Source organism: Hibiscus syriacus, unplaced genomic scaffold, assembly GCF_006381635.1.
Source record: "Hibiscus syriacus cultivar Baekdansim isolate YM2019G1 unplaced genomic scaffold, ASM638163v2 tig00007361_pilon, whole genome shotgun sequence".
Taxonomy (NCBI): Eukaryota; Viridiplantae; Streptophyta; class Magnoliopsida; order Malvales; family Malvaceae; genus Hibiscus; species Hibiscus syriacus.
This window is the reverse complement of record NW_024062134.1, coordinates 1-15,937: the sequence shown is the minus strand read 5'-3', so window position 1 is coordinate 15,937 and position 15,937 is coordinate 1. Positions and strand designations below refer to the sequence as shown.

Sequence of the window (15,937 nt, the reverse complement as noted above, 5' to 3'; positions counted from 1 at the left end):
GTTAAAGGGTTTTGGTCGTGAGGTCATGATGATCATGTTGTTATTGGCAGTGTACGTCATGGTTGTCGGACGAAGCTTAAACAATGGTAGGGATTGCGGTGGAAGGTTAGAAATTTAGGGATTTGGCTTGAGTCTGATTGTGAGGAAAATAGATTTTGGATATTTAAAATCCATTTTAAATGATAGTTTAGCCTTATAGTTAAGACACAACACACCATTCTTATGGTTAGGGGTTTAATTCCCCTTAACCACAAATTTAAGAAAAATCTCAATTTTTCCAAATTTTTCCTTTGGCTGAAAAGGAGGGGTAAATGCCAGTTTGGGTCCCCTAAACTTATAAGAATTTCAAAACTAGCCTAAGGTCTTTAGAATCTTTTAATTTGGCCCCTTAATTAATTAAATAAATTTGAATTTAAAAACAAATAGAAATTGAGGGTGTTACAATATCTCTTTAAAAATGCTATAATTTTCTTTTCTTTTTTTATTTCTGGTTCGAATCAATGATGATTCTGACATTGGCGATTAATGAGACGCATGAGAGCAAGTGGACACGTGCATCTTACATGCAATCGATCGGATGGTTAGGATACTTCTGTCGGTGGTTGTTGAGGTAAAAAGTTTAGGGTGAAACCCTAGTCATTCTTCAATCTAGATTGTTAGATCTGGTTAGATCCAACGGCTTCCATGTGCACAGCTAGATGGTAAAATAAGGAAACCCTAATTGTTTTTGGGTCTTCACGTGGGCTTGCTGAATGAACTTATGTTGGATTGTTGGGTCTCATTTATAAATGAGTTGGATGTATGTAGTTTGGGTCCTTGTAATACTTGGGTTGCACAAATAATAAAAAGTTAAAATTAACCTTGTTTTAAAGTTTAATATTTAATTATCATATGAATAACTAGTAATATTATCTAATAATAATAAATAGTAATATTAAATGATAATAATATTAATAAATAATTAATGACTAATAATAATAAACACCATTAATAATTAATAATAATATTAATAATAAACAATGACTAATAACCTGGACAAAAACAAGTGTCTACAACTATAATAAGAGTATGTATGTATGTATGTATACATCTAAGAAAGAAAAATAAGTTTTTTTATTAAATTTATTGATAATAATAATTTGATATTCTGGCAATAATTTTTAATTGAACAACCAATATTAAAAAATCACTATATATATATATCCTTATTTAATATTTAAAAATAAAAAATATGAATGAGATATCAAGGTTTTTTAAACCAACTGAAATTTAAAAATTATAAATGAATTAATAATAATAACTCTTAACGACTACATATTGTTCCTACAAATGCATGATTTGATTATCATATAACTCTATAGGTGTGTTTGGTTGGGGGATGGGACAGCATTGTAGTTGCTCAAATAATAAGGGGCTCCACGTTAATAACCCAATCAATTCTTAGAAAATTTATTATATTACATTCATTGATAATAGCTAAAAACATTGCCGTATGTTATTATTTCAATTTCCTGAGTGGTCCGAGGATTTAAAGGATTGGAATCGCGAAATGCATGTTAAATGCACTTATAATGGTGTTCCATTATCCGAAACCGAATTTCCAAAAAATGGTTAACATACGGTATTCAGATAAAGATCCTATTTCCTTTTTGCCTGAAACCTTGGCATAGAGTTAAACTACAACCCTCTCATAAGGATCCAATGAAAAAAAAAAGAAAGGTCAAAAGAATGATTTTTGCTTTTTAACAGTTTGGGGAATGGAAACTGAACTACCTTTCGGTTCTGCTCGAAAACGGCGTTCGTTTTTTGAGCCTATTTTTAAAGAACTAAAAAAATAAAAAATTGAAAACGAAATGTTTTATAGCTTTAACAATTTTAAAAGAAAAAAAAAATTGTTTCGAAAAGTCTCAAAAGAAACAAAAAAAGGGTTCGCTCAAAGTATTCTATTTCTAAAGGGAATAATAAAAGAACTTTAAAAAATAAATCCAATTCCATTTTTTGGGTTGAGAGAAATATATGAATTGGGCGAAACTAAAAAGGATTCGCTAATCAGTAATAAGATGATTCGCAAATCATCCCTTCAAATTCAATCTATGGAGCGAACAAATTATTCATTAATAGAAAAAAAAATAAAGGATACTACGAGAACAAACACAATCAAAAATCAAATAGAAAAAATTAGAATTATAAAAGACAAGAAAAACAAATTTCTAACTCAAGAAATAAATATTATTTCTAACAAAATAAGTTATCGGGATAAAATATTAGAATCATCAAAAAAAAATTGGCAAATATTAAAAAGAAGAAATATTCGATTAATCCGTAAATTCTATTTTTTTATAAAAATTTTCATTGAAAAGATATACATAGATATTCTTCTATATATCATTAATATTCCAAGAACCAATACACAACTTTTTCCTGAATCAACAAAAAAAATGATTGAGAAATTCATTCACAATAATGAAACAAATCAAGAAAGAATAAATAAAACAACTAAAATACAACTCATTTTATTTCAACTATAAAAAACTCACTTTCTTCACTTTCTAATGTTAGTATTAGAAATGAAAAAGCTTTTTGTGACTTATCCTCCTTCTCACAAGCATATGTATTTTACAAATTATCCCAAACCCAAGTTATTAGTTTTTTAAAATTAAAATCTATCCTTCAATATCATGGAACATCTCTTTTTCTTAAAAATGAAATAAAAGATTATTTTGAAGAACAGGGAGTATCTCATTCCAGATTAAGACATCATTATGGGTTAAGACAGAAAATCTTTTGGCATTTTGGAATGAATGAATGAAAAAACTGGTTAAGGAGTCGTTATCAATACGATTTAGTTCAAAGTAGATGGCTTAGATTAGTACCAGCACAATGGAGAAATGGAGCCAATCAACGCTATCTGGCTCAAAATAAAGATTTAACAAAATGGGATTCAGATGAAAAAGAAAGATTAATTCATTACGAAAAAAAAATGATTTTCAAGCAAATTCATTACTGAATCAAGAATATAAACTGAATCAAGAACAAAAATATAAAAAATCAAATTTGAAAAAACACTATGGATATGATTTTTTATCATATAAATCTATTAATTATCAAGATAAGAGGGACTCGTATGCTTATGGATCACCATTCCAAGTAAATAAGAGGGAAGAGATTTCTTATAATTACAACACGGATAAACGAAAATTGGTTGATACATTGAGGGATATCCCTATCCATAATTATCTAGGCGAAGACGATATCTTAGATGCTATGGGGAAATTTCCGCATAGAAAGTTTTTTAATTGGCGAATTCTTCATTTTTGTCTTAGAAATAAGGCCGATATTGAGTCCTGGGTCGATATCAATACCAAGAGTAACAAAAATATTAAGACTACGGTTAATAATTATCAAATAATTGATAAAATGGACCTTTTTTATTTCACAATTTATCAAGATCAAGAAAACAACCCATCCAATCAAAAGGGCTTCCTTTTTGATTGTATGGGAATGAATGAAGAAATACTAAGTCGTCCTATATCGAATCTAGAGCTTTGGTTCTTCCCAGAATATATGCTGCTATACAATGCGTATAAGGTTAAACCATGGATCATACCAATAAAATTACTTCTTTTAAATTTAAATGGAAACGGGAACATTAATAAAAATATTATTGAAAATAAAAAAAAGGACCCCTTATAGCACCGAACGAAAAAATAGCACCGAACGAAAAAATAATGATTGGATTGGAGAATCGAAATCAAGAAGAAAAAGAACTCATAGGTGAAGGGGATCTTGTATCAGATGCACAAAAACAAGGAAATTTTAAATCTGTTCTCTCAAACCAAGAAAAAGATGTTGAAGAAGATTATGGTAAATCAGACAGAAAAAAACGTAGAAAGAAAAAGCAATACAAGAGCAACACGGAAGCAGAGCTTGATTTTTTCCTAAAAAGGTATTTGCGTTTTCAATTGAGATGGGATGGTTCTTTAAATCAAAGAATACTCAATAATGTCAAAGTATATTGTCTCCTGCTTAGACTGATAAATCCAAAGGAAATTGTTATATCCTCTATTCAAAGGGGAGAAATGAATCTGGATATTTTGCGGATTCAGAAGAATTTAACTCTTAGAAAATTACTGAAAAAAGGAATATTTATTATCGAGCCAGTTCGTCTGTCGGTAAAAAATGATGGCCAATTTATTCTATATCAAACTATAAGTATTTCGTTGGTTCATAAAGATAAACACCAAATTAATCAAAGATACCAAGAAAAAAACTATATTGATAAAAAGAATTTTGATGAATCTATTGCAAGACATCAAAAAATGACTGAAAATAAAGACAAAAATCATTATGATTTGTTTATTCCTGAAAATATTTTATCCCCTTACCACCGGCGAGAATTGCGAATTCTAATTTCTTTCAATTCAAGGGATAAAAATGCTATGCATAGAAATCCAGTATTTTTAAATACTGTAAAAAACTGTGGTCAAGTTTTGACTAAAAACAAACATCTTGATAGTGATAAAAAGAAACTAATTAAATTAAAGTTCTTTCTTTGGCCCAATTATCGATTAGAAGATTTAGCTTGTATGAATCGCTATTGGTTTAATACTAATAATGGCAGTCGTTTCAGTATGGTAAGGATACATATGTATCCGCGTTTGAAAATTAGTTAATGGTACATTTTCCCATATATTATGTATGTACCGTGCCGGGTCTATGAAAACAAATAGATGGGCACAAGGATTGTCTTACATTTCATTCTGATACATGATACTAATTTAATGACATACATATCAAATATATTACAATATATATTAATTAGATCGCCAAATGAATCACTAAGATCCTCTTATTTGAACTCTAAAATTTTCTCTTTTGTAGAAATATATCACTCTTTTGTATCACTGTACGAATCAAATTGAAAACGGGATTGATTAATTTTATTTGAACAAATTTTGAACAAATTAGAAAGCTCATAACGAACTTAAAATCATTGTGTATATCAAATGACTGGTATTATTATTACTGATCAGTAAAATTCACATTCAAAAAAAGGGAGAGAATATTTTGTTTTATGGTAAAAAATTATTCATCTCAGTTATTTTTCAAGAAAAAAAAAGAAGAAAACAGGGGGTTCGTTGAATTTCAAATAGTTAGTTTCACCAATAAGATACGAAGACTTAATTCACATTTGGAATTGCACAAAAAAGACCATTTATCTCAGAGAGGTCTACGTAAAATTCTAGGAAAACGTCAACGGTTGCTGTCTTATTTATCAAAGAAAAATAAAATACATGTAAGATTCTCATGGGAATTGAATACATATTCTCCCGTTTGGTTGGCCGGGAATGTTATTCCCGGTAATCTTACATTACCAATAGTGAATTTTTGGGGTATATTAACGGAATGTCATTACCTCCCTTTCCTTAGGTATATTGGATTACCAGCGTTTTGGACTAAAATGCCCTTAAAAAAATATTTCTTTCAAAAATATTCTTATTCTGTCGTTGAATAATAAAATTCTACGAAAGTTCAATTACAAATTTATCCTTAAACTATTTTAGATTTACAAAAAAATCTATAATTAAAATTTTATATGAAGTTCATGGGTTAAAATAAAATTTTACCATTTTATTAAACCTTTTTTATATTTTCAATTTTGTAAAAAAAATTATATAAATTTTATGAATTTAAATTTTTAAAGAAAATATATAATTATTTTCCAACTTGTTAAAAAAATAAATATATAATAAGGACAATTTGATAAAATATACATTCCAATAATCTTTTATTCCTTTAACCAAACACGGTAATCTTACATTCCCGCTAAACCAACCAAACACAAAATACAACATTCCCAGTAATCCTATTCTCGATAATCTTTTATTCCCACTGGTAATTTTACATTCCATGAACCAAACGCACCCTATGAGTTTTAACGACTACTATTAACTACTTTTCAAATATTTTTAAACGACTACCAATACTACTTTTAAAATATTTCTAAACAACTATATATTTAAAAAATATTATTTTAATAAAACTCGCCACCTTGACGTAATGAATTTTAATGTTTTTTATTTTAATTTAATTTAAATAATAACTAGAAAAAATAATATTATTGTTTTAATAGAATTCATTACCTCGAAAAGATAAAAAGCCATTTCGGAAGCTTTGAAGTTGGATTATGTAAGGTCCAAATTTGGTTTTTGGATAAAGTGAAAGTGATATATTTATAATAATACTATGAAAACCCAACACCACCAACCAGTGCATGAAGAAAACCATCCTTACTAGTCTGGAGGGTTTTTTTTTTACTTGACCCTGTGAACCAAATTTATAATAAACCCCCCGAAAAAGAAGTCATTGCAAAATGCAAAAAAAAAAATGATGAAACCACTTTGCATTTCTTTCACTACAAATCTTATCGGCTGGTCATACCATGTCATGTGTGCATTCAGACCACATCAGAGGATTCTATCCTGAAGATCCGACATAAAAGTGGACGCAAAGGAGCTAAGTTTCTTTCCGGTCTCCCCTGCAATGTTCTTTAGGTTCGAGATATCCTGTTGTGCCTGACAATAAATTTCACAAACAACAAAACAAAACAAAACAAAAGATGAATTCCCATGTATATAATACGCACTAAAACACACAAGGGATGATGCAATTTAGACGGCAGACCTGGAACGAGAGTCGGTTGATGAGGTCACTAGCGGAGAGGTCTAGATCCCCATCCTTGCCAAATAGCTCAGCACTGGAGATAGCTGTTGAACCCTGCAAAAAGTATTCATCTCAGGAACCACATTTCAAACGTAAATTAGCTTTTACCCACTACTTCCTCTTATGCCTATGTTTTTGGTTAAAATAAGCATTTGCTATTCTACCTTACCGCTATTAACTGATGCTATTACATTAAAACTTATGATGATAAAGAAAAAATAAATAAATCTTATGACTACAGTTCTTCTAAGCATCTAATTTATTTACAGCCGACCGTCTATCAGAAAATTAAAGGAAAATATATTGTACAAACGTAGTAAAATTCGTAATTAGAGATGGTAATGGACGGGGCAGATGTTTCCTCGTCCCGACCCTACATAATAGAAACCTAACAACTTGATTTCAACATAATTTATTTCGACTCAAATCCAAACACAAAAGTAAATGATATATCCGACCTTTTTATAACAAAAACCCACCAGATCTAATTTTTTAATAAAAACCCTAAATATATTATATTTAAAAAATTAGAAAATGATATCGTAGCAAATATACGAGGGAGAGATAAGTTTCGTCTAAATCATCCTGCCATACTTCAAAATTGTTACCAAAAAACCCACTCCAAAACCCGACTTACAAAATCAAACCTTATTAAGATTGGGTTAGAACTCGTCGGTCTCGGTTTTTTTGCCATCCCTATTCGTAATAGAAAATACAGTCTCTTGAGCACATAAAGTAGATATCTTTCGAGAAAGGAAAAGCCAGTGTACATACAGAGAATTTCTGCAAAGTAGCTTGAGCTTCATTATCTGCTGCTCTGGTCTGATTACCAAAAAATTGGGCTGATGAAATAGATTTCGCATTGGAGAACTTTTTCCTAGCTTCATCAGTTTCCTGAATCTGGGATAAAAAAAAAAGCAATAAGAAACACAGCGAGAAGGCAGAACAGATGCAAGAAAATAATAAAAAACATTGACCACTTCAAGGGACAATTAGAAAAAAATATAATCACACAAAAACTTCCTACCCGTCGAGTTTTCCAACCTTTTATCATGGACGTGTGATCCAAGTAGATTCAAGGTGTCTCATAAAGTTTCCACAAACACAGAATGCAAACTTAAATGTCATGTATTGAAATTTGATTTTCAAGGAAAATATAAGTTCACTTTAGCTAAAAGCATGACCAGAATTATGTATACTGGGTTCAATCACTTGATGTCAGACATCCTCAATATGAAAGTTATAAATATATTTAGCAGAAGTTTTGCAATTGACCTCGAGTGATATGAAGAATCAACGGAAGAGCCGTATGTTCAAACCAGAAAGAGACTTTCCATCAAACTATCTATAGACAAAATATGCAAGTTCTAGGTCTTTGACAGAGGTACATTACTTACTTGCACTTTTGGGGATTTTGAGCTTGATTTCTTCTCAACTCTACTGTTCATTTCAAAATCAGAAAAGAAGCTAGATGACTTTGGAGGAGCGACGTGGCTAAGCACTTGTGGGCCACCAGAATTCAACTCCGTAGATTGACCATTTTCTACATACTCAAAACGTGATGAAAATGATGTGGCAATGGGTGCTGCAGGCTTTTTTGTTGAGGAAGAAACAGGGACAACGGGTTCTTGAGGCTTCTGGTCATATATATTTTCACTCGACTGCAATTAAAATGATGTTATAAAGAGAAAAAGCACCAACAATAACTCCAAAATAAGTAATCGTTCTAATTGATATCCTTGTGATCAGTCTAATGTAATTGCATTGCTCAAAATAATCTATGTGAATACCTTAGAAGCAAGCTTTCGGGCACCAAGGCCCCCAGCTTTCCCAGATTTCTTTGAACCAAGAGGCTTCTTGACAGTGCTTGTAACAGTTGTACGAGAAGACTTTTGCGGAGCAGAAACTTCTGTTTTTTCTAACCTGTCTAAAGAACTTTCTTTGGTAACCTCATCAATCTCGCTATCAATAAGTCCATTGGATGCTTGTGATGACTGAGAGGCAACCAGTGATGATGGAAAACTCGACTCTTCTGCCAAGCTTTTAGTGACTTCTTTTGATAGTATTTGCCTATATAACTCAGCAGCCCTTGAAGTATATTTGGACTCAATTTTGCCTCCATCAGTCCATCCATGCTGCTTAAAGAAAACTTGTGCACGGTTGTTTCCTCCATAGATCATCATTTTCAATTGTTCAGGAGACCATGAATCTAAATTTGTAGACCTGCATAGAATATGAGTGCTGTTAAGAACAAGAAGAGAGGAATGCAAAGTCTCACGAGTATAATCAATAGAAGGGACATTGTATGATAGTATCAACATCAAAGATTCTCAAGTCACAAGTCTTCACTAATGAACATGTGAACATGTTTCAGAGTAGACAGAATATCTGAAAGCTCATGCTTTTCTGGCTAGTAAGGAGGACACTCTTGAAAAAGTATTTTTTGGGCCAGTATGGATGTATTCTTGAGAAAGTGCTTAAGTGATTATGTATATCCAAATTTGGCTAAACATGAGTACCAAAAAACCTACTACCCAGAAAATAGCAAGTTGGGAAAAATATGCATACTGCATGTTAAATATGATAGCAGATTAATATCTAAAAGAAGGGTTCCAACTATCGAACCATTACACCCCCCTAGAAGAAAAATTATCCTGAGTAGTTTTTGGAAACTTAGTAGCAGCTTATCTCATATGCATAATATGCCAGACAATGAATTTATCACATTCATACAAAAACAGAAAAACACAGAAAAAGAGGATATTTCATATTAGGTTTCGAGTACAATGCAAAACATCATTTTAAATATGAACAAAACTCACACAAAAAAATCGGGGGGAGGCAACATTGAAAACAAAATATAAACCAACAAGAAGAATATATGCAGATCATACTTCAGTTGAGGCGCTTATAAAAAAATAACATTAACTATAAAAGGAACAAATTTTTCTCAAAATCATTCATTTGGCGATTCCACCTTCTGGAGATCCTCTCAACAGTAATAATATGATAGCTCAAACCTCACATATTAAATTTATAAATTTCAACACCAGAGAGTTCGGTTTCTTTATGAAGAGATGAATCGGAGGGCAAAGCCAAATCAATTTTCTTCCCTTTAAATAATTCAGCAAAAAAAAATCCAACGTGTTCACACATAATTCGGAGCTTAGATGACAACTAAAATTAAACTAAAACACAAATGAAAAATAAACAAAAGGCATGGGGTATTTAATAATAAGAAGATGCCGATACCTGACAAAGCTGACGTGGACACCGAGACTCCGATGAACGGCAGAGCAATCAATGCAGAGAAAAATCCCATACGTCACCGACGCCCATGTCGGATTCCTCGCATTACAATCGAAACACATCTAGGAAATAAAATAACGATGAATAATTGGAAATGTAGAAAAAAATTCCAGATCTTAAAAAAATAAAAATCAATCCAAAAAACAAACAAACAACCTTGTTATCTGATTTAGTTTTCAGCTTTCTGAAAACAGCGTTCTTATCGCTCAGATTGTCGGAGGACGCCATAGACGTTGTTGTTTTCTAATATTATTTTGATTAATTATTTAGGAATTTAAAAAGAAAATTGGCGTAACTTTGGTTGTTTTTTGAAGAAGAGAAGGTTTGTTGTGGAGAGGCGTTGTATCCTCTCCTCTCTTTTCTTCTCTTCTCCTCAGCAAGGCTTTTGAGCCGGCGACGACAATGTATAAATGCAACCAAGTTTATTATGGAAATGACGATTGTAGCATTGTTAATGTCCAACAAATTGACGTAAATGACCTTGACAGGAACGTGGTGGCGGGAAAGGAGTCCCGCAGCAGAGGATTGTCTCCGGAAAGACAGACTAATATATAGTTAATATACGGTATTATTGAATACATTAAAGATATTTGACAAATTCGATTTAACGTTACCGGAAATATCGAGTAATAATAATGTAATAGGTGGAAATCATGAAGAAATATTAAAAAATTTGATAACCGGCAAACTTAACTTGTCGATTTCTGTCGATACTTTATAAAATATATTAATCCATAATAATATGGCAAGAAAAAAAATTACAAAACCGGTCTATAAATGACAAAACAGGTAAAGCGCTCAATACTTTATAAAAATGTATCGATCCATAACAATATAACAGGTAAAAAAAATGACAAAACCGGTCTATAAATGACAAAACAGGTAAAGCGCTACCGGATATGTTGATAGTGTCGATACTTTATAAAAATGTATCGATCCATAATAATATAACAGGTAAAAAAATGACAAAACCGGTCTATAATGACAAAACAGGTAAAGCGCTACCGGATATGTTGATAGTGTCAATACTTTATAAAAATGTATCGATCTATAACAATAAAACAGGTAAAAATGATAAAACTGGTCTATAATGACAAACAGGTAAAGCGCTACCGGATATGTTGATAGTGTCGATACTTTATTATAAGTATCGATACTTTTGGAATTTAAAAGAGAAGAAGTTATAGCGCTAATAAAGTGTCGATACTTTATAAAAATGTATCGATCCATAACAATATAACAGGTAAAAATATGATAAAACCGGTAAAGAGCTATCAGATATGTTGATAGTGTCGATACTTTATTATAAGTATCGACACTTTTGGAATTTAAAAGAAAAGAGTTATAGCGCCAATAAAGTGTCGATACTTTATACAAATGTATCGATCCATAACAATATAACAGGTAAAAATATGATAAAATCGATCTCGAAATGACAAAACCGGTAATAAAAAAGTGTGTTTGTGTGGTCATTTTTATTTCAGAATTTTCATTTTTTAATACAAAAAGTTGGATATTTTAAGCAAAAACCTATTAAGAAAAAAACAAAAACTTTACAATAATAAAGAATAACATTGGGAAACCACCATGTTATCAGTTTCTCAAAGAACAAAAACCCAGAAGCAGACATCTCTGAACGCAAACTTATGATATACTCTTATTATCTCCATAGGATAAAGTTAGGTCAGTTTTAGTTTCTCAAAGAATAAACTTATAATTGAAGAACTCAAACTGGTGCACGTATAAATGTCGATGCATTTATGAAAATATCGATTCAAAAAACATCGAAATCATAATTATTATGTAACAGGTAATTTACAATGTAATAGGTAAAAATATACTGGTTAATTAGCAAATAGGTTTACATTATGTATCGACACTCTTTAATATGTGTCGATACTTTTTTCCCAAAATGAAAACACAACGAGTTACACGCATAAAGTGTCGATACATTTAAAATTGTATCAATCCCAAAAACATCAAAATCGATAATTATAATGTAATATGTAAATTTACAATGTTATCGGTTTAATATACATGTTTAGTTAGAAAATAGGTCAATATAAACGTTACCTATTATATTATATAAGCGCTACCTATATATTATATAAGCGCTACCTAATATATTATTGTACTTGATAATATTTCTGATTAAATGATATAACATAATCGGTCTAAATTTTAATCGATTACTTATCTAACATGTCATGTCTTTTTTTACCTTTTTTTTTTTTAACGCCGCACAGTAGAATCACCTATCCCGCGGAGTTTGGTGGCCAGTTCCCCGCCCCCTAAATTGGATGTTTAAAGCTGAACTAACTAAGTACATATTTGTTCCACCTCAGCTTCATTTGTTTTGATGGCTCAACCTATTTCTAGGGATTTATTATATTATTTGGAATTTTAAGGTATTACTATTTGTCAATTATTTTAAATTCCATCATTCCAAAGTAGGAGGAATGGAGCGACCTTCTCAATTCAGTTTGTTTCATTCGTAATTATCAGTATTTGAACTTTTAATTTTGTTTAAGAGATCTAATATCTCATCACACTAGACTAATTATTGGTATTTCTTTTAGTGACTTTTAAAATGTGTACTTTTATTTTTTTAAGTATCATTTTATTTTACTAACATGTTATTAAATCATACAATTCAGGTCACATAAAAATATAATTGATCATATTAAAAAAATTATATGTCAGTTCAACGTTTATTGCTATTTTTAAAGAAATTTTATATTGTTTTAATTAAAATAATTAATTATGTGTCCGATTTAAATTTACTGCTAACTTTGTAAAAGTAAAATTATGTTAAATTAAACCATAGGAATTAGTTTTAAGTTTCAGAATAATAAAGGACTAATTAGATCATTTTAAGATAATTATGTCTGGGCTTTATTCCTTAGCCCGGATTTTGTTTGTAAGGACCCAAAATCCCAAATTTAAACGTTAATCGTGTCTTGCCCTTCAAACTAGACGCCGAACTTTTATTTGACATTCTTTTTGGAGAGAAACTAACTATACATCAAACATTAAGTCTAATGTTCGGATGTCAAAATTGGGCCGCTTTCGTTGCTTGGTTGTCAAAATCATTAATATAAGAATAAATATTAAAAATATTTGAATTTAAAAATTTTCGTCCCATTGACCCTTCTGGATCCGAAAAGTTCTATAGTGGGCACCATTAATATACAATTAAAAAAATATGTTATTTAAATTACTTAAAATATTATTATTTTTACTTAAAACATTAATATTTTTTTAACGTTTTCGGTAAGTGTTCAACAATAATAAAATCGGTAAAAAATAATAAAATCGATAGAAATAATAATTTTTTTTCGATAATTTTTTATCAAATTTATTATTTAAATAATAACAAAACTGTTAATATTTTTTAACAATATATTAAGGATGCGATCATTTCCCTCTGGAATATCCATTCTTGTGTCAACCATTCTCTAAGTGAGATGAATAGGGTTTGTTTTCTAAAGTAAGTAACTATTCCACCAAAAGTATAAAATATAATTTAATTAGTATTTGGTCTTCATGCAATGAATTTGTACTTTATAAAGCTAGCCTGCTTAAGTAAGTTGTAACTTTCCTATTATGGTTGGCGGGCTTTTGTTTAATTGTTTTACCAAGTAGCTTCACAATGTTGTCAATGGATGAAAGAGCAATACAAAAATCAAAATTAGTAAATGCTAAACCCTAATTGATCCCCATAACCACCAGGGCCGGCCCTGGACATAGGCCAGAGGGGCGACCGCCTAGGGTCCAAGCTTGGAGGGGGCCTATTTTTAAAATTATTTTTAAGTTTAATAATTAAAAAATATTTTAAACATACTTTTTTATTTTAAATACTTGAAATATGACAATTTAGTAGGGCCCAACAATTAAAAAATATTTTTAAACATCATTTTTATTTAAAAAACTCAAAAATATAATAATTTAGTGGGGTTCCATTTTAATGATGAAGAAATCTAGGTATACCCCCACTTATTTCTTGTCAACACCTTTCGGCCTAGGACCCTTAAAATGTCAGGACCGGGCCTGATAACCACCCATAGGATTGTAACATATAACATGGATTAGATGACTCAAAGGCACAGCTTCAAATTCCAAATGCTAAGTTATATAATTTAAGAAATAAAATAAATCATTAGCAAAAAATATATAAAAATAAATAATACATTATATAAGATTTTAAAGCTTGACCTGAAACTCAACCCCAATCTAGCAACCGTTGTTGACCAGCATGATCCGTGGATGCTTTGTACAACGAGAAAAGAGTTTATTTTCGGGCAACTAAAAGGATTATTTCAATAAACGCCCTCAAACTATTATTCAGAATTTAAATTGGTCTCCTAATTTTAAAATATTCTAAATGGGCCATCAAAATACTAGTATCTCACTGACGAAGTCATTTTATCAGCCTGGTTATTAGTTTAGGCATTAAATATTGGTTTAAATAACATGAAGAATATTTAAGACACACAAATTAAATTACGAATACGTGTATACTTATTGTATGAAAATTTGGATGAAGTATATGTTAAGAAATATATAACTCTTAAAATTGGTATAATGACAAAAAAAAACCTCAATATTTGCCACTTTTGCATGTTAAACAACTCGTAAAATTGAATAAAAGAGACCAATTGAATAAAAGGAAAAAATATTTTTTGGAAAAAAGGAGACCAAATTTTAAAGAAAGAAGATGTGGAAAGCTTGAAATGCTTGATTTGTATTGGATGACATTTTGGAGTGCTTTGAATAGGTGAGTTTGATTTTATACTTTTTGGAGCATAATTTTATTCGTTTATGTGCGTTTTCTTATGTTGGTAAAACGCATGTATTATATCAATTCAATGAATTTGTATTAAAGTGATATCTAAAGATATGAATATGTGTTCGGACTATCAATCGACTATCCAATACTAAATAATCTAAAAATCTAAACATTGACTGTCTTGATAATGTGTCAGACAAAGTTGATATGTTATAGGATTTTTATTACAATTATACGAGTTGTATGGGGTACGAGTATTACTACGATACAAAATCATTACTTTAAAATTAGGATTTGTGAGTTGAAGCATAGGATGTGAGGGTTAAGACTTTCGGACTATGAGGTATGCATATGTGATTTGTGTGTTCGTAAAGTTATAAACGAGTTAAGTTTGAATTAATAATTGAAATAGATATGCAGATGTTGATTGGTGTGCGTGAACCTCGTCCCCCAAAGGTTGAAGCGTTGTCTGGAAACTTGTTCATCACAAAATCCTAACTTTAGTGAAACTCGCCAAGCGTATCGTTGTGAACATTGGGGAGATTGTGTGTTTTTCTGCAAATCGGACCCAGAATCGGTAATCCATCTATTCTGTCACTGAAAGATCATTTGGAGTGTGTTACAAAGTGGTGTAGTTATTCGAATACAAATGACTGTCCCAGGGAATTATAGATCGTTTATTTTTTGTTGGAATCATCAACCTAATCGATCAAGCTAGGGTACAAGTCAATTCTGGAGGATGGCCCTTTTGGTCTAATTTGGTCAATATGACTATGCAGAAACGAGCCGGTGTTCAACAACAAGATCCTAATAGTGACCAAATCCTTGAGGTACCCTTCTCCGAATCGGTATTTGGTGCAATTTTTCGCTTGTAGATCTGTGGTCAAGAGGTAAGTGTATGTATCTAATCTTGGTGTTTTACCTCCGAAATGGTTTGTGTTTATCTCGTGATTGGTGTTAGTCCTCTGAGATGAGTTGTAATGCTGCTTTCCATAAGGAGCTCTGATCCTACTCTATTCAGTGGGTGGTTGCCTGCCTTGCTTTCTCTGACTACTGTGTAGGGGACGTGTTGTCATGGAGCTTCTGATTTACGTTAATCAGTAGTATATGAGTATA

At 30.9% G+C, this 15,937-nt stretch overlaps 1 protein-coding gene across 1 annotated transcript; it reads right to left on the bottom strand.

Annotated features, from left to right (window-relative positions):
* Positions 1 to 6,395: 6,395 nt before the first annotated feature.
* On the bottom strand, positions 6,396 to 10,368 carry LOC120201464 (probable ADP-ribosylation factor GTPase-activating protein AGD8). Its single transcript, XM_039202071.1, has 7 exons — positions 10,189 to 10,368; positions 9,976 to 10,094; positions 8,514 to 8,946; positions 8,121 to 8,384; positions 7,498 to 7,623; positions 6,685 to 6,777; positions 6,396 to 6,575 (listed from the first exon to the last, which is right to left on the bottom strand). Exons 1-7 carry the CDS (start codon positions 10,258 to 10,260, stop codon positions 6,468 to 6,470), a joined length of 1,215 nt encoding a protein of 404 aa, XP_039058002.1. The 5' UTR covers positions 10,261 to 10,368; the 3' UTR covers positions 6,396 to 6,467.
* Positions 10,369 to 15,937: the final 5,569 nt, after the last annotated feature.

Excerpts from the sequence above, each read along its gene's own strand:
- LOC120201464 (XM_039202071.1), bottom strand. The coding sequence starts at position 10,260 with ATGGCGTCCTCCGACAATCTGAGCGATAAGAACGCTGTTTTCAGAAAG. Across the intron at positions 10,095-10,188 it reads AAACTAAATCAGATAACAAG|ATGTGTTTCGATTGTAATGC; the intron begins GTTGTTTGTTTG and ends TTTATTTCCTAG. Across the intron at positions 8,947-9,975 it reads GTCCACGTCAGCTTTGTCAG|GTCTACAAATTTAGATTCAT; the intron begins GTATCGGCATCT and ends TATTCTATGCAG.